The sequence below is a fragment of the Pipistrellus kuhlii genome, unplaced genomic scaffold (genome assembly GCF_014108245.1).
Source record: "Pipistrellus kuhlii isolate mPipKuh1 unplaced genomic scaffold, mPipKuh1.p scaffold_m20_p_5, whole genome shotgun sequence".
Lineage (NCBI taxonomy): Eukaryota > Metazoa > Chordata > Mammalia > Chiroptera > Vespertilionidae > Pipistrellus > Pipistrellus kuhlii.
In genome coordinates, this window is record NW_023425551.1 from 33,880,269 (window position 1) to 33,906,321 (window position 26,053).

A 26,053-nucleotide genomic window follows, 5' to 3' on the forward strand; every position below is an offset into this window, starting at 1 on the left:
CATCTTAATCTTCACCATAACATTTTAAACGAGGCATTTCATGGAAAACAAAAAAATGCATAGTAATTACTGTGTAAAAAAGAACACCCGTGAACAAATAGTGAAAATGGTGCACAGCACTTTTATGTCCTACGTTCAGCTGAAAGGACATGTGTGTGTGTGTCTCGATGTGGGACCATGAGGAACTAGGAGTGAATGCTCCACCCACCGAACAAATAAGGGAGCCGGCTTGATAAAGAAGAGCTTAAGAAAGGACAGGTCCTCAGTCACAAATCCGATCCCAATTTTTAGAAAACAGTTGTTGCTGTTTTTAACATCACACGCAAGCTATGTCCTTCGGGGGAAAGATATATCATCAGACATTTAATAAATGTGTATTGAGCACCTACCGTGGTTCCAGGTGCTGATCTGGGCAGTGGGAACACATCAGGTAACTAACAAAGGTCCCATTCCTCACAGAGTTTTTACATTCTGGGCATGGAAGACAGATAATAAAATTAGTAATAATTAAAAAAAAAAACAACACCTGGAGTTAGAGAGTGCCATTGAAAGGTAAATCAGGGAAGGCGGATAGGAAAGTACAGAGCAATTTAATAGGGTGGTCAAGGAAGGCCTGAGTGAGAAAGTAATGTTTGAACAACACCTGAGAGAGAGTCAAAGGAACAATCCTTGCAGATATCTGGGGAAAGAGCAATCTGGGCAGAGAGGGGAGCACCTGAGAAGGCCGTTAGGTCTCAGCAGGAGCAGCTGGAAGGCCAACCTGGCTAAAGCAGAACCAGTGCTAGGGAGAGAAGGCAAAGAGTGGCTGGGTGGGGTCTAATAAGTCATGGTGTGACATGCCAACTAGACCCTGAAGTACATAGAGGAGTCTAGGGTTCAAGAGAAAGATCTGGGCTAGAGAGAAAAGCTTGGGAGTATTTCAGATAGAGATGATATGTAAAGCCATGAGATAGCCAAAGGAGTGAATGTAGATTCAGAAGGAAAATGGTCCAAGGATCTTTCCTTGGGGTCCCCTGTTATTAAGATGGGGAAAAATGCCCAAACCGGTTTGGCTTAGTGGTAGAGCGTCGGTCTGCGGACTGAAAGATCCCAGGTTTGATTTCGGTCAGGGGCATGTACGTTGGTTGCGGGCACATCCCCAGTGTGCAAGAGGCAGCTGGTTGATGTTTCTCTCTCATCGACGTTTCTAGCTCTCTATCTCTCTCCCTTCCTCTCTGTAAAAAATCAATAAAGTATATTTTTAAAAAAAAAATGGGGAAAAGCCAACAAAGCATGAGAAGGCTAGTGAGGCAGGAAGAAAATCAGAAGTGTGGAGTCTTGGAAGCCAGGTGAAGAAAGTGTTTCAAGGAGAAGGGAGTGGTGGACTGTCTGAAATGTGGCTGACAAGTGATAGGAGGTCTGGGGATAAGCCATTGGGTGGAGCAGCATGAAGGTCTTCGGTGAACTTGTGGGAGCAGTTTTAGTGGAATCATTGGGGACAAAAACTTGACTGAAGTAGGTATAGGGGAAATGAAAGGAACAAGTTTGAAAGAGCAAGTGTAAGTAAGGTTTTCAAGGAGTTTTGATGTGAAGGGAAATAGAAATGGACAGCAGCCTGCACAGGAAATAAGGTTAAGAGAGAGAACATTTTTGTTGTTGTTTTGAAGATAAGAGAAACAATGGCATCTTGGAATGCTGATGGGAATGATTCAGAAGAAAGTGGTGAATTGTTGAGTGATGATGGGACCCCATGACCTTAAACAGGAACATGGACAATTAATCATTAGTAAGGAGAGAAGGCAGAATACATGGCAAGTGAGAGATGTTGTAGAAACTTGTAAAAGTTCTGTCATAATAATGCCTTCTATTTTCTCAGTGACCTAAGAAGTCAGCAAGGACAATGGGGAAGTACTGGGATTATGCAGAGTACATTGCTTTTTTTTCTGTATGTTAGCATCTGCCATAAGTCATACAACGTGACAAGGGCTAAGTCATTAGTCTGGATGAGCTACTGAGCTACGCAGGTTTGGCATGAACAGAGGAAATACTGGAGGGGTTTTCTGTCTCCGGAACACCATAGCCATCAAGGGCAGCTGTCTGCCTGGTGCAGTTTGAAGGCCTTCAGAATGCACTCGCTGGCTTGTCATGGGCTTTGCAATGGCTCTCGGGAAATTCATTCCTTGGAGTCTTTGAGACTTTGTGATACTAAATATTAAAATAAAGATCCCTAAGTACCAGCTAATAGTTTAATAGCGGTTAACTATCAGATCACTTTCTAACCATGGAAGTCAACTGAGAACAAAGCCACACAGAAATGGGATGCAAGTTTTTGGCTCAATTCATGTGGCAGACAGTGAAGACTTTATAAGTTTCCCAGAAATCTAACCACTTTTAAGATGAGAGAGGAGAGCAGTCATGACAGGATATAGGCATGCTGGAAGAGGCAGTAAAGAGATGGCTGTGAAACTTCCACACTTCTGTGTGGGGCTGGCGCCATTCCTCCGTATTAACAGCTTAGAGGCAAGGTACACAAAATTCATGCATGGGGGCGGGGGAAAAGGGGAGATCCCTCAGCCCAGCCTGCACCCTCTCCAATCCAGGTCCCCTCTCACAATCCAGGACCGCTGGCTCTTAAGCACTCACCTGCCTGCCTGCCTGATCACCCCTAACCGTCTCTGCCTGCCTACTTGATGGCCTCTAACTACCTCTGCCTACCAACCTAGTCGCCACTAACCGCCTCTGTCCCTGCCTGCCTGATAGCCCCTAACTGCCTCTGCCTGCTGACCTGGTCACCCCTGACTGTCCTCCCTGTCAACCTGGTCGCCACTAACTGCCCTCTGCTGCCAGATTGGTCGCCCCTAACTGCCCTCCCCTGCTGACCTGGTCGTTCCTAACCGCCTCTGCCTCAGCCCCGCCACTGTGGCTTTGTCCAAAAGGACATCAGGGTGGATGTCCGGAAGACATCCAGTCTAATTAGCATATTACCCTTTTATTAGTATAGATATGCTATTATTTGTTTGCACCCAGTTTTTATAAAATAAAAAAAATCAAAACCCTGTAATAACCTCTATGTATGTACTCTATATTTTTGGTTTGAAATGTCTAGCAAACCACATTTCATTATCTCAAAGTAATCAACCCAGATGGAAAGAAAAAATACTTAGATCTTGGAAAAGTACCCCTCAATGCAACATCACAGTGACTTAAATTTTCATTTCTATTAAAAATTGGGCTCATTTTCATCTCAGCCTATTTTTTTTTTCCAGACCTAAATTCCTTTGACTCATTTATTCTGTGTAAAAATGCATTAAGATGAGGAACGGGTTGTTTTCTTGCCTTAAAAATGCTTCATGGCTTTGTACATAAGATCTGTATTATAAATGGAGCACTTTGTTCAAAAGGTATTAAGATTCAAGGCCAAGACAATAGAGCATTAAGCCAAGGGCAGGGCTCTTGTAAGCTTGAGGCTCTTTGCAACATGGGTTGCAGGCCCAGGCCAAGGCTTGTCCCTAGGACTTGAAGTAATTAGGGTGATTGCTGTGTGCTTTTCTGTCCTAAATTTCATGGTCAGGAGAGACTAAGAAGTAGACTAAGGGGTAAAGAACACCTCCACAGGCAAGTTCCCAGGGGCTTCTTGCGCATTCTTAAATTCACCTGAATATTTGAAGACTTCACGTCCCCACAGGGGGCTGGTCCTTTGAACCTGATTTGACCTTTGTCTAAATCTGAGAAGGGACTCTGCATTCCTAGGAATGCATGGTACTGAGATTACCATGAAAAACAATATGATGCTCTCTGAACATTTATGGGGTGAAGAATTTTCTCTCTTCAACACAGGAGCAGAAGGAAATTCATTTGCTCTCTGCTCATCTGGGTAAGCTCTGGGTGGGTGTCATGTTGTTACACTGCACAGAAGTGACTTGGCAGAGCATTACAAAGTGAAATCCCTCAGCTAAACTGTCAAAAGCCATACCAGGCAGATAGAAAAGCATACCAGGCAGATAGTTTATACTAGAGGCCCAGTGCATGAAAATGTGTGCACTCGGGGGTGTCTTTCAGCCCGGCCTGTGCCCTTTCACAGAATGGGAGACCTCAAGGGATGTCAGACTGATGGCTTAGGCCTGCTCTACCACCCCTTCCTATCACTATCCCCTCCCTCTGCCCGCTGGCACAGGCCTTGGCTCCAGGCAATGCCTGCTTGCCAGCCCGCCTCCCATCAATTGGTCGTTCAGCCTAATGTCAATTTGCATATTATGCTTTTATTATATAGGATTATTTTAGAGCAACACATTATATTGATACAACATTATGTACTTGAGACTCCTAGTTTGACCAAAGGCATAAGTGGCCTTGGAGTATACTTTCCAACTGGGTTTCATGTTCTGTTACATTGCACATGATTATAGAAGAAATTAACCTTCAAAAATGGTGATCCCAAATTAAAATTTTCTTAGTGAAAGACAGTTTTTACACAAACTAGAGAAATCAATTGACCCAATTAATTCCATTATTTTTCTTCATTCTACTAAAATTTAACACATAACAATAAAAGATACAAATAAATATCAAATACAAACAAGTATCATACAGACCAGTGGTCGGCAAACTCATTAGTCAACAGAGCCAAATATCAATAGAACAATGATTGAAATTTCTTTTGAGAGCCAAAAACTGACTTCTGCGCATGGGCCACGAAGTTTCAATTTCCCATGCATGCCCACACGTGGTATTTTGTGGGAGAGCCACACTCAAGGGGCCAAAGAGCCACAGGTGGCTCAAGAGCCTCAGTTTGCTGACTACTGGTATAGACCAATTTCTTATAGAAAATACAGGTTTAATTTTATAGAACTTTGTTACTTCAAGACCAAAAATCTTATAATAATGAGAAGATGTGGCAAGATTGAAATATTAGTTGTTTTAGCTCTTAGTTATCTCACCATGAATATTACCATCATTTAATGCTGGGTTGTACACTTGCATATAATATCAGCATGATTTGAACATAATTTGAAGTTTTATTGTTATGCTAAATTTGAGTAGTTTTTAAAACTGCTAGCTATTAAAGATTGACAGGGAACTTTCCTTTTCCCCTTAAGAACTGAATATTTATATCTTGAATTATAATTTTTCCTGTTACTCTATTTCTTTTGTTTTTATCATTTTTTTTACTGAATTTATTGGGGTGATATTGGTTAATAAAATTATATAGGTTTCAGGTGTACAATTCTATAAATACATCATCTATGTATTGTATTCTGTGTTCACCACCCTAAATCAAGTCTCCTCCCATCACTATTTATTCCCCTTTTTACCCTACTCCGCCTACCTTCCCCCCACACACACACACTTTCGCTTTAGTAATCACCATAGTGCTGTCTGTGTCTCTGAGATTTTTCTTCTTTGCTTAATCCCTTCACCTTTTTCACCCAGCCCCTCAACTCCCTTCCCCTGACAGCTGTTAGTCTGTTCTCTGTATCTGTGTGTCTGCTCCTACCCTGTTTCCCCGAAAATAAGACAGTGTCTTATATTAATTTTTTCTCCCAAAGTTGCTCTAGGTCTTATTTTCAGGGGGTGTCTTATCTTTCCATGCTCTAGGTCTTATTTTCGGAGGATGTCTTATTTTCGGGAAAACATGGTATTTTGTTTGTTAGTTCATTTTGTTCATTAGATTCCATATATAAGGGAAGCCATATATTATTTGTCTTTCTCCGACTGGCTAATTTCACTTAGCGCCTTTACTCTAATTTAATTCTAACTCTGATGATCTTAATAAATGTAATTTTATTTTATTTATAGAATTCCAAAACTTGACATAATTTTATAAATGTTTTTAGATAATTTTATAATAGGATTTTAGCTCCAGTTACTATAATGCCAAATGTTTTATCATCTAACATGAGATTACTATTCTTATGAAACATAAAATTATCTCCCAAGTTATATAATTACAAGACAGTATTGTACATCTACTTAATGCTTTATCATTTACAAAGTATGTGCCCTCACATGATTTCATTTACTTGTTCCTTGGGAGAATTCCATTCTGTGGGTAAAGATGAGAGAGTCTGAATCATAGTAAATGGTGACACTCCACTTAAGCCAGTTCTTCCAAAGCAGTGTCCTTGGGTTTCTCATGCTCCCCTGACCACGGTGTTCCTCCGTGACTTGAAGAGGACTAAATGTCCCCAATCTGAAATGAAGGAAAGCTCAAGGCAAAATGCTTAGTTGCACATCTGCTGGGTTAGTTAATGACCGTATGGGTTCAAAAAAAAAAAAGAAGAAGAAAAGAAACTTCCTTTCTCAGCAACTAGCTTGAGCTCAAATGTGGTTTACAAGTGAAGTTAAATGTAGCTATTAAAAATGGTTACAAGCTTCTATCATGAGAGAGCATGTCCAAGCCTCTTGAGGCAGTTCACCTAAGGTCTTCAAATGTTGGATCTGTCCGTTTCCTTTCAGATATTCCCATGGCTCATTTGAGATTGTCCCAGGAATTTTGCTGAGAAACCTTCCTTATCGGGGGTCACCAAGCGTTGGGTAGCACCTCCGGAACTGATAGGGAAATTAATTCAGGACCCCTGGCAGTGCTGTTTATCTCTCTCTTTTAGGAAGGAATAAAGTTTTATGTACAGTGGAACTTTGTAAACTGAAGCTTTTTCAAGTAGAAGCCAGTGAGATCTCCAAGACAGACATATTTTTAATGTGATACAAGCAGGGGTCTCTGAAGAACAGGGTATTACTGTGGGATATAAATTGGTTCAGCTGAGATAAAAGTTCAGTCAATGCATCAGCACAGTGTCTATTTTTCTGAGAAAAGGACTTCCCGCACTGGTCTGCATCTTACTCACTGTTTGAAAAAGTAGCTGCTTTGTAAATATTTTTTGAGTAAAAAGAAAATAATTGCATCTGTTCTTAAATCTGCACCTGAATTTTAACACTGAATCTCCCTCTCAATTTGACTTCAATGATGCAATGCCATCAACAGTTTTATCATGAAATGAAACATAAGACCTGTAATAATGTCATTTTTTCTGCATGATGCAGGACCATTATTTCTTTAAATGATTTTCAAAGCCACAATTTTCTCCCTGATATTGCTGAAGTGAGTTTGAACAGCACTTACTCAGAATGCACAGTTATTAGTTTTCAGGTTCCAAGGTCATTCTTTGAGCTGAAAATCTGCGAGCTGATTTAGCTTAGACTGATTTTTGTATTTCATTTTTCTTTAAAAATGTATGGTTTGGGAGCTCTTCTGACCTCACTTAAAGCCAGTCTCCACACTTCTATTATATTTTTCTGTGCAAAAATCACCCCTGGTCTAGTGCCTGGTAGGTAGCAATTGTTTGTTAAATTACTTTTTTAAATGAGTAAGACAGGCAGCTGGTAAAAATTGAGAAGAGATTGATCAGACACCTGCTACACACACTTTTCTTTAACTGGTCACTGATCTCATCCTGTTTTCACACTCTCTGTGAGATCCTAAAGCTGAAAAGTGATTTCTTTCCATTTTAAACAGCACCCCTCCGGCTTTCTGTTTCTGTCCTTGCTCTGGGGATGCATGGCAGAGCAGCAGAAGTGTGTTGACCTCTCTCTGACCTCTGAGTCCTCCCTGGGTCCCCTGCAATGCTGCTAGACCACTTGGTCTCTGGGCATCTGAGCTGATGGCTCTAGAGTGTGCCTGGTCCCACCTTCGCCTCTGACAGTGGGGTCTCTGGGCTCTGCCCCACAGTCATCCTGACCCAGCATTTCCCACCCATTGGACCACTCAGTGTTTCTAAATGAACGAGTCAATGCCCTCGGGGTTAAACCCTCATCTCTTCCCACTCCTTCCAATTTTCTTTTTTTCCATCTTTTTTTCTGTTCCATGATCAATCAGCTAGACAGGAAGGGGAAGGAGAAGCAGGTGGTGCTGGGAGTGTGAGGGTGGGCCAGGGGGGTAGGGTGTCACTATTATGGTAGAGCGGTCACCAAAATTCTAATAAAGTGATTTTTAATCTAGTAGAATATTAAGTGTCATTTTGGTGTTATTTATTCCTTCTATTAGATAATATAACCATATTATAAGCAAGTTGGAATAGGGGGAAAAAATGATGAGTTCTACTATTCTAGCACAATTTCTATTAACATGTTGGTATGTGTTTCTTCTGTTATTTTTCCCATTCATGATAATTTAAGTAGTAAAACACAATTTAAAAAAAATATTTACTATTTATTCTATTTGAGAATTATACTTGAAAACAAATACACTCGATTATTCCATCAATTAATATTTACTGAGCTCCAAGTATATGTGAATCACATGCTGGGTACCAAGGATATATGAAAGATAAATTGAATACACTGCTTACCCTCCAAAAAATCATGGCCTAGAGGGAGAACCAAAACTTGTACATAAACATATAAAAGGTAGCAAGAGACAAATGCCATAATATAGATAGAAACTTACTGTTCTGGGGGATCATATTTCTGTAATATCACTTTAAAACCCATGCCAACAAGTTAAGTCATTAATAATGTAAGTAATAAATGCCAAAGCATTGTTAATGATTTCATCACATGGCATCTTATAATGGTCATTAATAGTAATATTTTCTCCTAGAATTTTTCCCACTCGACATCAGCTTCCTAAGTATTAGAAGTTTTATTTATTCATTAAGCAGTCATACGGGATCATCTGCAAGACTTCCTGACTCACATTGGAACACTCTGTTGCTTTTAGATGCCATTTTCTAAGCTTATAATATATTCATTACACTTCTCTTCGGATAACTTAAAGTGGTGTAGTGGGTGTAAAAAAAAAATATTAAGAAGTCCCTAAGTTGTAGTATGCAGTAAAACTGCAAAGAATCGTTTTGTACTGGGCATGCAAACCAACATGGTGTTCTGTCAGAAACTGTGCTACCCAAGGTACTTCCATTCTTCCCACGCTCTAAAGAGACTCAATGACAATAAAATCCGCATTTCTTCAAAATACGACCTTTTTTTTTTTTTTTTTTGCATGAAAGTAGGTGAGGGTTTCTGTAGTTTTCAAACCCAATATCATCATAATCATTTTGTGTGGTTTTAAATTGTCCCAAATACATTTGATCTTGGTCTAAAAAAAAAAAAAAAAAAAAATGTTTCCTCTTGTTTACCACTTTTTATGCCAAAAGATAACACTGCTGGTATGTGGCTCATAAATTTCATTAGGTTTTTTATGTATGCATAAAACTAGCAAGGTGTCTTATTTTCATAAACTCATTACAACAATTCAAGTAATGTTAATAATAAAAATTTGCATTTAAATAATTCTTTTCTCCTGGGAACTCTGAGTGCTTTTTAACATCAATTAACGCTGGATGGCAGCCTCATTATTCCCAAGTTCTTTTTATTATTCCATCTTTACAATGTGTTGCTTTGGGTTTTTGTTTCTAGCCGATGTTAATTACCAGGCTGGCTATTATCAGGCTTCACATTTGCCTCCCAAACACCCCTTTTTGAGAATTAATTACATAAGAGAATGATATTGCTCAGTGGAAACTCTGTGATTGAAAGTTCTGCTTTGACCAGATAGAGAGTAAAAGTCATTCCATGGTTTCACTTTCTTTGTTTTTTAAAAATTCTTAAATTGATTTTTACAGAGAGAGGAAGGGAGAGGGAGCTGAAAACATCAATAATGAGAGAGAATCATTGATCAATTGTCCCTTGTCCTCCCCCTACTGGGGATCAAGCCCACAACCGGGACATGTCCCCAGACTGGGAATCAATCAGTGACCTCTTGATTCCTGGATTGACACTTAACCCCTGAGCCACATGGGTCAGGCTCATGGCTTCACTTTCAATCAAAATATTATGTAAACCATCAGATTACACGTTATTTACTGTAGAATTGACAAAAGTAATTTTTTTTTATCATTAACAACTTCTCCTTTCTAACCACCAAATATTTCCTATAAATAAGTTATTTACACACTTGGAAAACCATACCTCGGAGTAGTTGCATTTCTTCCCTCTGAGAGTAGAGGTGCTTATCTTAGGGTTCATAGACAGGCTTCAAGCGTTTGTGAGTTTCTAGAAATGGAAAAAACAAAGCACAAACCAGGTTGTCACAGTGGTTGGTGCCAGGCTTTTTTTAAAAAAATATATATATTTTATTGATTTTTTAGAGAGAGGAATAGGAAGTTGGAAACATCGATGAGAGAGACATCGATCAGCTGCCTCTTGCACACCCCCTACTGGGGATGTGTCCACAACCAAGGTACATGCCCTTAACCGGAATCGAACCTGGGATCTTTCAGTCCGCAGGCTGACGCTCTATCCACTGAGCCAAACCGGTTTCGGCAGTGTCAGGCTTTTGAACCTGCTATTCCAGGGGGACCTGCCTGGACCCGGGATCCAGTTTGTCTTGAGGACCCAACCAGCCTCCAGCTCTGCAGCTTCTTTGGGATTGCTTGTGAATTCAGAACTGCTTTTCTGATCCTCTTTTTGACACTTAAGACAGAGATTATACTGTACGTAGTTACTTACAGTAAATTTCTCCTCTTTCAAGTAGTAGCTTCCTAAAAAATTGGGGAAGTTTATTAAATGCTTCACCTATGGCCCTCATTTGTTACTGTCAGTATTTAAAAACAATTCACAAATGCAATCTTCTGTCTTAGAAGAAAAGCTGTATGAGGGAGAATAGACAGAGCGAATAGCAGGCTGTTAGTTTTTGACATTATAGTCACTACATACACATTTCTGCCAACCCCAAAATGATGAATTACTGTAACTTAGCTCTGCCAAGTGGTAGGTTTCTAGAATCTATACTACTGCATATTTCATGAGTTTGCTTTTGAAGCCAATATCTCATTTCTGGCTTCTCCAGGGAAATCCCAAACCACGGGAAATTTTAGCATGTGGCAAAGTCTTACGATGTGCAAATTTTCTTTGAAACAACAGTCATGTGTATATTATAGTCCACCTATTTAAAACAAGCAAATACATAGAAGATGAAACTACTTCTTAGCTATATTTTATATATTCATAGAATATTTCATCAGACTAGGGAATTCTGATGATTGAAGTTCTGACAATTTTTATTGATTGTGTATCATGTGCAGGGCACCAGAAGGGGGCTAGAACAGATGTGCAAATTAAGCTACCAAAAGCTAGATGCCAAGCATTTTAGATGACATAGTCACTAAAGGTTAAAATAACCTTGTCAACTACAAATTATTTTCCCAATTTAGCATACAAGTAATGGAGGCTCAGAAAAGTTTGATAAATGATTTGAACTCACTGAGCTTATTAAAAGTAAAACTGTGGTTCAAACTTAGGTACTAATTCTAAAGCCTGGATTTTTTTTTTTTTTTTTCAGTTGCCTTCATAGTTCACCATCCTCTTAAAGCTCTGGGTCGCGTTTTTAAAATTTTTGTTGTGTTTTGTTTCTCTTAAGAGTTGTTGAATGAACCATTTGGGTAAGAGCTCCATGAATCAAATGTAATTCAACTTTTTTAAAGCACTTCTCCCTGAAGTTAGTATTAAAACTAAGTAGATATGCTCAGCCAGTATGGCTCAGCAGTTGAGTGGCCACCTATGAATCAAGAAGTTGCTGGTTTGATTCTCAGTCAGGGCACATGGCCCGAGTTGAGGGTTTGATCCCCTGTAAGGGGCATGCAGGAGGCAGCTAATTGGTGTTTCTTTTTCACCAATGTTTATATCTCTCTATCCCTCTCTCTCTAAAAATCAATACAAATATATTTTTAAAAATTAGTTAGATCTTCTTTAAAGCATTCCTTTTTTTTTTTTTTTTTTTTGGGTCTTGGGATGCAACAATAATATGAAAACTTGCACATTAAGATCTGCTTTGAAGTCTTGTTCCCTGTTTGTAATTTAGCCAAACTGTAAATAACCTGTTGGATTATTTTGAACAAACAAACCAACTGAGTCAGTTTAAAAAGCAAAAGTCACCTATTAAAATGGCTAACATTCAAAAAAGTGATAACAGCAAATGCTAGCAAGAATGTGGAGCAACAGGAATGGTTATTCGTTGCTAGTGGGAATGGAAAGCAGCCCAGCCACTTTGGAAGACAGTCTGGCAGTTTCCTGTGAAGCTAACATAGTTTGACCGCACTATCAAGCAAGTGCACTTTTTGGCATTTACTCAAATGAGTTGAAAACAAGTCCACACATAAACCTGAACATAAATGTTTATAGAAGCTGTATTCATAATTGCCCAAATCTGGAAGAAACCAATTCCTTCTTTAAAAGTGGTGAATGGATAAACAAACTGTGGTACATCCATCCTATAAAATATTATGAGCTATCAAGCCTGTCCCCCTACTTCAGAAGCCAATCTCAAGTAGTGGGTCCCCAGGTTCACACTTAATGTCCAACTTGGACATAAATCAGGATTCCCGTGACCTTGTCCTCAGATTTGACATGTACTAACTCAGAGAACTCAGGGAAACACTTATTATCTACTAGAGGCCCAGTGCATGAATTTCATACATGGAGGTGGTGGTGGGGTGTCCTTCAGCCCAGCCTGCACCCTCTCCAATCTGGGACCCCTCAGGGAATGTCCAATTGGGATCAGGCCTAAACCAGCAGTTGGACATCCCTCTCACAATCCGGGACCACTCACTCCTAACCAATAACCTGCCTGCCAGCCTGATCACCCCAAACTGCCCCCCCTGCCAGCCTGATCGCCCCCCAACTGCCCCCCCCCCGGGCTGGCCTAATCACCCTCAACTGTCTCCCTTGTCAGCCTGATCATCTGATCATCCCCCTCTAACCATCTCCACCTTGGCCACCACCACCATGGCTTTGTCCTGAAGGGCATCCAGAAGATCTCCTGGAAGGTCTCCTGATCTATTTAGCATATTACCCTTTTATTAGTATAGATAGGTGGATATATGACATTATATATTTGGCTAAACCCATAGTACTATACAACACAAAGATGAACTCTAATGTAAACTCTTGTTAATAATAATCCATTGATTATTTGTTCAACAATGTGACAAATGCATCACACTAATGCAAAGGGAAACTGTAAGCAGGGGAGAGAGGGAATGTTCTAGACTAACTGCTTAATAATCTGCAAACCTGAAACTGCTCCAACAAAACAAAGTATATTAATTATTTTTTAAAAAGAAAAAATTTGAATAGTCAATGAGGTTGGCTGTCAAACTAGTCAGTGAAAACAGTAACATAACATTTACTGAGAGGAATTTAGTACAGAAAGAATCTAGTTAAATCATTGGTTAATAGTCCATGTTTTATCAGAACTGTCTGCCATGAGACCCTATCAGAAGAAGCTATGGTCTCCATGCAATTAGGAGTAACAGATGAAAGAAAGGCTACACTGACATAAACCAGGGGCAGATATAGATAAGAAAGATAATGCTACATACTTTTAAACTCAATGACCTTCTCCTCCCTCTCCCCACCTCAGTCAAGTCTTGTTTTATTCTCACAACATTTATTCTATCAGAATTCTGAAATCTCATTATTTTTTTGTCCAAATAGTAAAAACACACTTGGATGCCCCATCAAGAAATAAAGGCATAAATAACAGTTTATGTCCATCTAAGATGTGCTAGCCAGAGTCATGCAGAGAAGACAGGCTGCCCTACATTTTGTCCTTTTCATTCTATCCTTCCGGGCAAGTTACCTCCTTGCATCATATTCGTTTTCAAATAGTGCTGAGAATATTTCCATCCTGGATGGTTTGTAATATTCTACACACTCTTGTAACTTGCTTTTTCTGTTTAACATCTTTCCATGGGAGACAGTATAGAGCTAGAGTTAGAAGGTGGCAGAAACTGTGCCATGAAGGAGAGTCCAAGCTTTGAAATTATTTGGTTCACATCCTGGCTCAGCTGTGTGATCCTGAGCAGGCTACTCAGCCTCTCTGCTATTCCAGTTTCCCATCTATAAAATGGAAATCGAAACAGTAACTGCCTCTTCCTGGGGCCCACTATGAAGCTTCAATGGCTTCACAGATATTAATCGCTTACAACAGTGCCAGGCACTCTGTATCAGGGTCAGTAAAATTGTCCCATGAAGGGTCAAATAAATAGTTAAGGCTCTGTCGGGTCATTTGGTTTCTGTTACAACCCCTGCATGATGCCTTTGTATGAATGAGGTGGTGGTTCCAATGAAACTTTACCGACCCTGAATTTGAATTTCATATAATTTTCACATGTCATGAAATATTATTCATCTTTTGATTTTTTCAACCATTAAAAATATGTAAACACTTTTAGCTCAGAGTTTATACAAACATGGGCAGTAGGCTGGGTTTTAGGGCCATCATTTGTGGACCTTTTATCTAATTAATAGAGATTAACATGTCTTTATTATCTTACTATATATTATTGTAAATGGCTGCTTATAACAAGATTGTTTGGATGTCCTATAATTTACTTCATCCCCTACCGTTAGAATTTAGGTTGTTTCATGTTCTCATTGTATGTCACCCTCCAATGAATAGCCAGGCAAAATCTTTGGGCACATTTTTATTATTACATCCACATCCTAAAATGTGTCTATTGGTAGCAACTAAATGGCTGGCAGAGCATCTAGAAAGAAATAGACTGAAGAAATAGCCTTGAAAATTAATCTTTTATAGTTATAGCAAATTTCAAACATGTTAGAGAAGGAGCTTTATAAATATAAAATATAATCATGTACATAGAACTATGTACCTCATACCACTTTAAGCCGTGTGTGTGTGTGTGTGTGTGTGTGTGTGTGTGTGCTTATACTGAGTGACAAGATTATTATGATCTCTGAATGCATAATAATCTGGCCACTCAGTGTGTATACATATATTAGAGGCCTGGTGCCTGAATTTGTGCATGGTTGGGGTCTGGCCAACTTGGCTAGGGGGAGGGGACATGAGTGGTTGGCCAGCCAGCCTGCTGGTCAAACTGCTGGTGGAACTCCTGGTTGAGGGGACAATTTGCATATTATATAGGATATACACTGAGTGGCCAGATTATTATGTGTTCAGAGGTCATAATAATCTGGCCACTTAGTGTGTATGTATATATATATATGTATGTGTGTGTGTGTGTGTGTGTGTGTGTGTGTATATATATATATATATAGTCCTCAAAACAATCCTAGGAGTTATCATCATCATCATCACCATCATTACCAGCCCCATAGTACAGAAGAAGAAACTGAGACCAGAAAAGCTAAGTGACTCCCCCAAGGTCACAGCTAGCTTCAGCAGAGGCAGGATTCACACCTGGTCTGTCCAGCACTGTCACCTATGACCTGGAATGCTGAACTGCCCCTTCACCGGTGAGACGTTGATCATGTAACTGTAGTGTTTTGTATATTTAGATCATGTTTGGCACCCGTGAAGGGACCCCAGGCTCTAGGAATGGGCACAAATCCCATCCCATAATGGGGCACTTGGGTGGAAACTGTGAATGCCCATCTCACCTTCCTCTTGAGTCCTCCAGCCCTCCCCCTCCTGCCAACTTTTCATGAATTTGTCCTGCGTGTCTTACCCACATAGCTGTCCTCTATAAACTGTAAAGATTGATTGGAGCTTACTTTCACATCTTGTTTTCCAATTTTAAGGTCCCAACTCGACCTATTCGGTGGAGCTTCATTTACAAGCGAGGGCCCTGCACCACCAGGGGAATGCAAATTTCGGGCATATGCTCTCCTTTGAAAACAAAACCGTGGGCCACGTCCAAAGTCTCTCCCTCGAGGGCTGGCTTGGTCCGGCCCCGGGCGGGCCCCGAGGGCGGTGTCCCGGGTCCACGGGAACCAAAGCCTCCGCCGGCCGGTTCGATGTGAGCCGCGCGCTCTCCGCGCTCCGGTGCAGAGCAGAGGGCGCCCGTCCCGGGCCGGACTTAGGCGCGGGGTGGGGGGTGGTGGGGGGGTAGTCGTTCCACTTTGCGGGGGAAAATGGAGATGCTCGCTCCCCTTTCTTCTCATTTCTTCTTTCTTTCCTACCCGCGGGACTCCGCTGCTAGAGGTGTCCCCGGGGGGGTGAGCGCCCGCCCCGCCGCCGGTCCCCGGGCGCCGCCCGCACCCGCACCCGCGCTCCTGACCAAACAAGGGCAGGACGGAGCGGCGAGCGGAGACGGGGAGAGAGGAGCGGGCGTTTCAAAGGGATCGCGGCGGTGCCGCGGCGGCGGGGCGCTGGAGGAGCCGGGAGGGGGGCCGGGAGGAGGGCAGGGAGGGGGGCCGGGAGGGGAGCGGGTGGAGGGCGGGGGCTCCGCCCGCCGTGGGGCGCCGGGCGCGTGCGCGGTGCGGCCCCGGCCCGTGGCCGCCGCCCGCCGCCCGCCGCCCAGTACAGCGGAGCGGCCGCGGGCGCGGGGACCCGGGAGCCTCCGCACCCGCCGCACCTCCGGGGCTCGGGCGTCCGGGCGCCCGTCGAGCCGCCGCGCCCTGTGCCCCGCGCGCCGCCGCCCGCTGCCCCGAACTTGGGCCGGCGCCGCCCGGGCTCGGCGCCAGGGACCCGCCAGGTAAGGAGCGGAGGGGAGGGCAGCTGGCACCGGAGCCCGGCTATTTGCAGCCGCGCGCTCCCGGGCTAAATCGGGATGCGAAAGTTGGATGCCTGCTCCACGGGGAGCAACTTTGCGGGCGCCGGCGCCCCGCCTGCTGCTCGCTGGCCGCGCCCCCCGGGGGGGGGGGCTTCCCGGTCCCTCGAAGCCGCTCTCCTCCGCGGGGCTGGGCGCTGGGCCTCAGGACCCTCCAGTGTGTCCACTCGGGTTTGTGAGCGCCAGCGTCCCCGGGTGCCCGGGCCCCATCGGGTGCCCGTTCCCGCGCTCTGCCCCTGGCAGATCCTTGGGGAGCTCGGCCTTTGCTCTGCCCACCGGGCTCCCGGGGTTCCCTGACCCCGAACCCACTCCGGCTCCTCCACCCGGACGGTGCGCTGGGTGGCGGCGGCCCGGGCGGGGCGGGTGCGGAGGAGCGCGCTGAGGGCGCATCGCTCCTGGCCCCGGAGCTGGGATCCAGGAGAACAGTGGACACTGACCCCCTTCTTTCAGGAACCAGGTGAGCCAGGGCCCCGGGAAGCGTGGATGGCTCGGGAACCCGAGATCCTCGCCACCTCTACCATCCCACCTATTCCCATCCCCGTGCCCTCCTTAGCCGGGCTTTGGGAAGCCGGTTGCTGGCCACACGAGTCACAGAAATTGCTTGTTTTCAGGAGTGAAAAGACTCTTAGCGTCATAATGCCCTGTGGGAGATGTGGAAGGGTTCCGTTGGAATGACAGAGTGGATTAAATAAGTAGACTAGCACGACTTTTGCTCATTGTCATCTTTTTCATTTTTGTAGTTTGGTGGAGGGTTGTTAGTTTCACCATTTGTCTATTTAGCTTGAAAAACACCTTTTTGAAATCCGATAGATAAACAAGACTTTACTAGAACCAATAATTTTAGGAATTAGACTCCTAGAACTAATGGAACTAAGAAGTTTTCTTAATTTAATCGAAATGACACTGAAAGTTTACCATACTCATCTGCCTCATTAGACCCATTCATTCTCTGGATAAGGATAGTTCAGTGTAAACCGCTAAATCCACTAATACAGATCAAAGGAAGCTGCAATCCGCAAGATCCTATCAATATTTATTGACAATAGGTAACTAGCATTTCAAAATAGACATACAGATAAATATATAGAGACAAATAGTAGACAATGAATATATAAGTAAAATTATTTATAATATATAATGTTAATATCATACCATATAATAAATACATATAGATACTTAAATGTATGAACTGTGTGTGTGTGTGTGTGTGTGTGTGTGTGTGTATATATATATATATATATATATATATATATATATATATCTAATAAGGTGTAGTGCATCAAAATATATTATGAGATGATCTCAACTTTAAAAAACTTGTATTATTATTTCCCTGGTTCTTGGGTCAGGAGATTGTAGTTTTCCTGTCATTTCTCTTGGACCAAACATTGGTACTTTTCGTACTGCAGTGAATTACTTGGTAACACAAGTATCATATAATGAGGTGAATGTGTGTGTGTAGGGGTGTGTGTGTTAATTAACTTATTATACCACGGTGTATTAGAGGCGAGGCACAGGCCGTTAATTTGAAGAGGTTTGAGACCTCTAGTCCAGCTGTCTCTGTTCAAGGACTCTGACTCAACCTCAGGAAGGGTAGCCATTCTCCCGTCTTTACTGCTGAGGCTTGGGGAGGCTGAAAAGTGCTTTCTAACTGTGTTCCTCATTGTTTGTGTCCCATATAGCTTTCACCTCTAGCATTCTCTACGTAGATGAATATGTCATTGACCCTGCCTCCTGGAGAACATAGGGTAGTTAGAATAAATAGGACAAAGGGAGTGAAAGCACATTCTAAGGCACAATGGAAATGATAGTTGTTGGCTTACGTAATGCTAACACATAAGCCGACATAGACAGTAGCTTATGAGTGATACCACTCTCCCTCCTGCAGAAATTATGAGGTTGATACTGATTTGATTCCCAATGAAAGCAAACTTTGTGTAGGTAGAGTTACTAAAATAATAATGTCCCCTATCCTAATAGGCTTCTGGTTTTATGGGTTCAAACATTTGGAAAGTAATTGAATTTTTGTCATTTCTTTTATTTTTTGCAGAAAATTAATACTAAGTCAACAATTTCTCTTGTATTTATGAGCTATTTCAGAATTATGTGAAGAGATCTTTAGATGACTTGATCATTTCATTCAGTTTGTGAGTTTGTGTATATGTTCTCTAATCATCTTAAGAGATGTGGAATTCTTATACATTTGTCTAATAATATATTTTCAAAATGCCCAACCTGCACCAATTATTTTCCCATCTAAAACCTTTAATATGATGGGGGGAAAATTAATGGAAAAACATGGTTAATTGCATAACCTTATTTGGAAAGAAATACATATTTTAAATTAAAGGTATTTTCAGTTCCCATTTGGAATTCTTCTCTTGAAATAGAATAATTCACCTATTCTGTAAATCTACATAGTTTTTGTCAGGGACCAATTTGCATAATTAATAATAGAAAGAGTTGTTTAAATATCAGAGATGGAGGACAGGTAATATGGTCAGAAAGTAGTGCCACTTTGTGTAAAATACTTATTTTTTGAAATGTATTCACAACATATTTTAATATTAAATAGTTCAATGTATATTCACATCCTGCATATAAGTAAAATGGAAGTTTTCTACTTTTCAATTTGCAAGGTGCAACCAACTAGGGTTTTATGGGAAAGGAAGTAGAGATTTAAATTAAACACTGAAAGATGGAGTAAATGTTATATCTTTCTGTGTATACATAAATAATTATAGAAATGTATTCATTATGTACATATAGGTAATGTAGAATCTATGTATTATACAGTTACTTCACAAAATAACAGTGGAGCCTTCTAAATATCCTAAGCCTTCATATTTAAAAATTAGGGCATTAGTTTTTTAAAGTACCGTATTTTTCGGACCATAAGACGCACTTTTTTCCCCCAGAAGTGGGGGGGAAAAGTCCCTGCGTCTTATGGTCCAAATATAGCCTACACATATACTTTAAAAAAAAAGTTTTTTTACTTGCCCAGCTCTGTGTGCTCTCTGTGTGCTTGCCCGGCTCTAAAATGGTTCTAAATGCTGCTGTTTACTTTACAGGGTTGATTACATGTGTTTATGACTGTGATGTTGGGTTTTAATTCACATAAAATATTTTAGGACACTATTTGTTTCAAAATCTTTTTTTCTTCATTTCCCTTCTCTAAAAACTGGTGCGTCTTATGGTCCGAAAAATACGGTATTCAAAAAATAAGTTATTCCAGTTTTTGTTCCTGTTTTTAGATTTAGTTTACTATTGGAAATATTATGAAAGACTATATTAAATAACTTTTTAATTGCTGTAGTTTCTGCACATTGATTCTCTTTCAGACTAGCTAATTCCACCATCTCTTAACCATCATGTATGTGTATATACAAATATGTATATTACAGATATATATATCTACACTAATAAAAGAGAAATATGCAAATTGATGATACCTCCGATACGCCCACCAGCCAATCTGGAGTGAGCATGCAAATTAACCCAACACAGATAACTGGTTAATTTGCATACATAGGTGTGCAGAGGCCATGTGGGGTTAGACACCTGCTATGAGAGGGAGGGTCGGGGGAGTTGTGGAGGGAGCTACAGGAGTGGTGCTCCAGCCAGGGCAGAGATGACTCAAGGCTCTGGCCGGAGTGAAGACAAATGTTAATTATAAAGTCAAATGAGGAATTATTGTCATTATTTATTAATAACAGATAAGGATTCAGTATGTAATAGAGCTTGGATTGGGACCTGGATCTGTCCAATTCACAAGCACCAGAGAAGTCTATTTACCAACATTTGGTTCACAGAAATAATTTTGGTATAACATCTTTGGGGATGATAAGTACAACCACCGTTTTTATTATTGTTCTATTGTTTGTTTTTACAGGAATTTTCAAGATGAATTATACTGAGTCCAGCCCATTGGCAGAATCGCCTGCAGTTGGTTTTACACCTAAGTTAGAAAGTATTATACCTGTGCCTTCCAATGACACCGCTTGTGAAAACTGGAGAGAAATACATCATCTGGTTTTTCATGTAGCAAATATTTTTTTTGCAATTGGGTTGGTTATTCCAACTACTCTCCACCTCCATATGATACTTCTTAGGGGGATGTTAGCTATAGGTAAGAAACCTAACTGAGATTTTACGTAGCTTCTGTAACTGTCACCTAATGAGTTTTGCACTGGGAGCTTTAGAGAATTCCCTGTCAGGTTGATAGCATACCAAAAATATCTTTGTTATTGACTTAGCAGGGTATCAAGTAACTTAGACCATAGGCATTTTTATAAGCCATTCCCTTTTTTAAAAAATATATTTTATTGATTTTTTACAGAGAGGAAACAAAAGGGAGAGAGAGCTAGAAACATTGATGAAAGAGAGACACCAACCAGCTGCCTCCTGCACACCCCCTACTGGGGATGTGCCTGCAACCAAAGTACATGCCCTTGACCGGAATTGAACCCGGGACCTTTCAGTCCATAGGCTGACGCTCTATCCACTGAGCCAAACCGTTTCGGTTAAACCCTTGTTTTAGATAATCACAAAGATGTTTTCATGTGTTCTTTAGATTTCCCAGATATCAGAGAACCTATTCCTGTGTAAGATTGTGGATTTTGGAGCCAGATTTTATGCTTTGAATCCTGGTTCCAGCACTTGCTAACTGTATAACTGGAGCAAGTGATTTAACCTCTCTATACTTCAGTATCCACGTGAGTCTAGTAGGGTTAAAATACTAGTAATACCTCCTCCTATGGTTGTTGTGAGTATGTGTGTCTGTGCGTGTGTACACACTTGACTTTCAATAGTAAGTACTAGATAGTCTTCAATATTATTATTTGAATAGGCATATACTTACTATGTATATGTATGTAATGGGCAGAAGCAACGTTAAGAACAAGAGCAATTACCCAGACACATAGTTTTAAATCAAAAAGTTTTAAATAAAACTTTTATGAGGGGCTCCAGAAGCAGATTGAATTGATTTACATCAAAATACTAAAACAATTAAATTTGTTTTTGGTAACCAGTGATTCTTTTTGGGGGGGCATATTTTTATTGATTTCAGAGAGGAAGGGAGAGAGAGAAAGAGATAAAAACATCATTGATGAGAGAGAATCATTCATTGGCTGTCTTCTGCAGGCCCCACACTGGGAATCGAGCCCACAACTCAGGCATGTGCCCTTGAGTGGAATCGAACCTGGGACCCTTCAGTCTGCAGGCTGACACTATCCACTGAGCCAAACCGGCTAGGGTTTAGCCAGTGATTTTTGACAAATTACTCTTGTGATTATTTCCCTAATGATTCATTTATTCAGGTGCATTTTTGAGCACCTGTAATTTGTCAGACAAAAGATTGAAGGAGGCAGTCTCCCTTCTTAAGAAAGACATGCTTTTGGGGCCAGAGAATAGATGGGTGGCTAGTGCCGGGGAGAAATGGAGACTGTGATAGGCTTAGAATGAAGGTGGAGCAAAGTTCCACTGAAGAAACCACGTAGGAGCTGGCTTTTGGAAGATGAACAGGATTCCTTTGAGTGTGAGTGTGTGTGGTATCCAGGTAAAAGACACAGGAGATAAGGCATACTTAGGGAGAATGAACACTAGCTCATTGTGCCTCAAATATATGAAATATGGTATGGAATGGCCAGTGAGCTAATATGGAAGGGTAGCTAGCTTGTGCAACTTCCTCGTCTGTGTTACTGCTGAGTAAGATAGGGATTGCAGCAGGAGAGCAGAGTGTTGAATGGGAAAAACAAATAATATACCCTATAAAAATCAAAAGCAAAAAATGAATTTGAAGACAAGAGTTTTGGAGGTGGACTAAGGAGATAACTTAACACTTTATAAATGAAGAAACTGAGGCCTGGAGAAGTTAAATGACTCATTAAAACTAACGCTGGGAGACAGTGGCCTAACCAGGACTATAGTTCAGGTTCCCCAGCTTCCCAGCCAGCCCTCCCATTAGGTTATCCTGTCTCATTTAAGTAATGGTTTACATTTTTCCAAATTTAGCTGTGAAATACTTAAAGAACATTTAAAGTTTTACATTTCATGCTGCTATTTTGATGCCCCATATTATTCTGATGGGAAAAAAATTGCAAATGAATAATTTTTTTAACATGGGAGGTTAGCTTTTATGTGTGTGTCATTGATATATTTGTATATTTTGGTTATTTTATTTTAAATAAAAAGATATATATTGATGATCTCACCAAAAATTTAATCCAAAGAAGCTATTGATATTTGATTTAAAGTAAGAGACTTGATAAGAAAAACTAGGAAGATTCTCAAAGGTGAATAGATAACCACCAAATGGTTAGAAGATATTCAGATGGGTAAAATAGTCAAACTCACCAGAAAGTATGCAAATGCAAAATATAACTGTACAAATTATACAAAATTCCTCACTATCAAACTAAGGTTTTCAAATTTTATAATATTGACAGTTTGATACTCACATTCAAACTAATAGGATTATAAATTTAAAAAACCTTTTGGAAAACAATTCTTCAATGTCATCAAAAGCTATGAAGCTCATTTCCTTGATTTACTATCAGGTAAACCTACCCCTAAACAAACAGTCACAAAATCAGATCAATTTTTACATATAAAGATGTTTTGGCTACTTATCAAAAATTACACCGCAAACAAATATCATCTGTCCACCAATAGGGAGATGGTTGAATAAATGATGGTCTAATCAATTATAGTCATTAAAAACTACATATGCTACCTTATCTCAAAAGGTTGCTATGATATTTAAATAAAATAAATATTTCTATAAAGATAATTCTAACTCCAAAGGACTAACCAAATACCAGCAATTATTTTCCTCTTGGAAAAATTCAGAGGACACTGTTTTGTTATTTTATTTATTGTCCATAGGTTAGTGATAATAAACTTACAAAACAATCAGTAGCTTTCTGTAATCCAGACTGCTGCTTACACTAATATGAATTAACCAGAGGCCCAGTGCATGAAATTCACGCATGGGGGAGGGGGGTTACTTAGCCTGGCCTGCACCCTCTTACAATACAGAACCACTGGCTTCTAATCCCTCTGCCTGCCTGCCTGATCGCCCCTAACCACTCGCCTGCCTGCCTGATCACCCATAACCCCTCTGCCTTGGCCCCCTGTTGCCAAGGCTTCATTTGGAAGGATGTCTGGAAGGTCGTTAGGCTATTGGGTCTAATTAGCATATTATGCTTTTATTATAGATGAGTCTTGATAACACTTAGAATTAGAATAGATTTATTTTGAGTACTTTAATTATGTATCTTAAAAATAAAAATAATTTTAGTTTCACCTGCCAAAAGAAAAACCACCTACATACTCAGAGACTTCTAATATAATGGGGAAATTGCTGCAATAAGTAACAGAGTATGTTTTTAAATTATATATGGTAGTTCTGCCATCAGGTAACAATGCATAAACACTGTAAAGAAGTATTAAATATCAGATTCTAAAAAACATTTTCTAACTTTACAAATTATCTGCAGCAAAGCGTGTTTTTCTTTTTGACATTCAAACCAAAAAAAATGAACATATGATGTTTGGCTTAGCTATTTCTAGAATATGTTTGGTTTATTTTATAATTTATTAAGCTTCGGGCTAAAGATGTCCTAAACATCTAACATGTAATTTTGTTATCCCACAGGATGCTCCTTTTACATCATGTGGGCCACACTCTACCGATGTGCCTTGGATATTGTGATCTGGAACTCAGTGTTCCTCGGTGTCAATATGTTGCATCTTTCATATCTTTTGTTCAAGAAAAGACCGGTAATTACTAAAAATTAATTAGCAAGGAAGAGATTTTTAAAGCTTTTAGAGCACTTTGTTCAGACTTGAGAATAAGCATCTAACATCATTAATCCCTTCAATATCATTCCAGATGAGACTTACTCTTTATATATGCCTGAAAGTGAAACATTCGGATACTATGAAATGTGTTCTACAGATGGGGTGTTTTTTATTTGTTTGTTTGTTTTTTGGTTCTTTTTTAACTTTTTAAATCATTAGGGCAGTGTAGACATGAGACAAATTGATAGTATTCTCTATTTTTTCTTCATCATATAACTTCATTATTTTTGTGTGTGTGTGTATTGATACTGAAATGTTACTTGGGAATATCTTTGCCTATTTACAAAATTATAGGCAACTTCAATAAATATATTAGCGATTTACAAATACCTTATGCTATGTTTTTCTTGCTAATTTTAAAATATAATGACTATATTTTTCCTTATGCTCAAAATATTCATTTAAGGATATCACCATTTTTGGTGAGTTGTCATCAAAACACTAGGATTTTAACTTCTTTTAAATTCTGACTTATCTTGCTGTGTTTCCTTGGTTATACCAAGAACAAAAAGGTGTAGATAGAACTGGAAAACAGCAAGGCTCCTAGAATTCTCTCCATACTTGTTTACTGACTGTCCAAAGCACACCCAATACGCAGAAAAATAAAAAATACAGTGCTTGCCCTTGCCCTGAGCGTATGCTCAAGGCCGGAGGTGTGTAGAAAACAAGACAATTCCAGGGAAATTACAAGTGATATACGCAATAGACATTCCATGAGATGATAGCCCAGCCTGTTTTCCCTAGTGCATTGCTTTTCTCTAGGTTATGCTATAAACAACCTGAACGTCTCAGCGACACACACCAGCCACAGGTTTTTTCTCTCTCCTTATATGTGGACTCTGGCAGCAATGTGTCAGCCGTGACTCTCTTCCTTGTGTCTCTTCATTTCGGGGTCTCTGCCGAAGCAGCAGATTCTGCTTGCACATGCATTCTCTTAGCAGAGAGAGAAGTACAAGAGACCCAGTGTCTCTTAAAATTTCTGCTCTGAAGGGGTATATGTCAATTCTGTTCACATTTTATTGGCCATCGCAAGTGACACAGCCATGCCTGATAATGTGGGGGTAGGATGGGGTGAGGGGATGTATAATCCTCTTATAGGGGATGGGAGCAGCAAATACTTGGGAATAATATTACCTACCACACTTATTGTTGTATTCCCTGTTCCTGTCAACCAGGATTGGCACATAGTAGGTGCTCAAAAAAAAACTAAACACATTTGATGACTGAATGCTTTCAAAGAGAAGAATTAAGAGGGCTTCATGGAGGAATTGGGACTTGGGATAAGACTTGCATGTTATGAAGATGAGTCAGTAGACTTCAGTTCATATGTTCATTACTGTGCTACTCCGGCTAGTGTACATACTGCAAGTGGGACAGATATGTGAATAAGTTGTTTTAAACACATTACTAGCACTCCAGAGAGGAGGAGGGAAATGACAGTAATAATGGGGATACAGTTTCTGAGTTTAAGAATTTGCTGGAACCCAAGTTTTGAACATAAGGTTCAGAAGTACTTGATGTGATGGCAGCTCCCAATGAGTAAGTCACTTAGTATCTGTGCTTTTGTTTTTTCTCGGACTATAAGACTACTTTTCTGAAAAATGTCAATGCTGGTTCTTCATTGCAATTAAACATCAGGACAAGTAGTCTTCTGGATGTATAAGCTTCATAGTGTTGGG

The 26,053-nt window shown here is 40.4% G+C and overlaps 1 protein-coding gene across 3 annotated transcripts in view; it reads left to right on the forward strand.

The window, feature by feature from the left end:
• The first annotated feature begins 16,206 nt into the window (after positions 1–16,206).
• BVES (blood vessel epicardial substance) overlaps positions 16,207–26,053 on the forward strand; it is a 33,882-nt gene continuing 24,035 nt past the window's right edge. Inside the window, exons 1-4 of one of the 3 annotated variants that reach the window (XM_036415257.2) lie at positions 16,505–16,965; positions 18,559–18,655; positions 20,401–20,637; positions 24,169–24,293. In XM_036415257.2, the coding sequence (XP_036271150.1) occupies positions 20,412–20,637; positions 24,169–24,293 (351 nt within the window). In that variant the 5' untranslated portion in view covers positions 16,505–16,965; positions 18,559–18,655; positions 20,401–20,411. Of the gene's footprint in view, positions 16,434–16,504; positions 16,966–18,558; positions 18,656–20,400; positions 20,638–24,168; positions 24,294–26,053 lie in introns of those variants that run through there. The other 2 variants (XM_045572934.1, XM_036415256.2) reach the window with 2 other exon arrangements.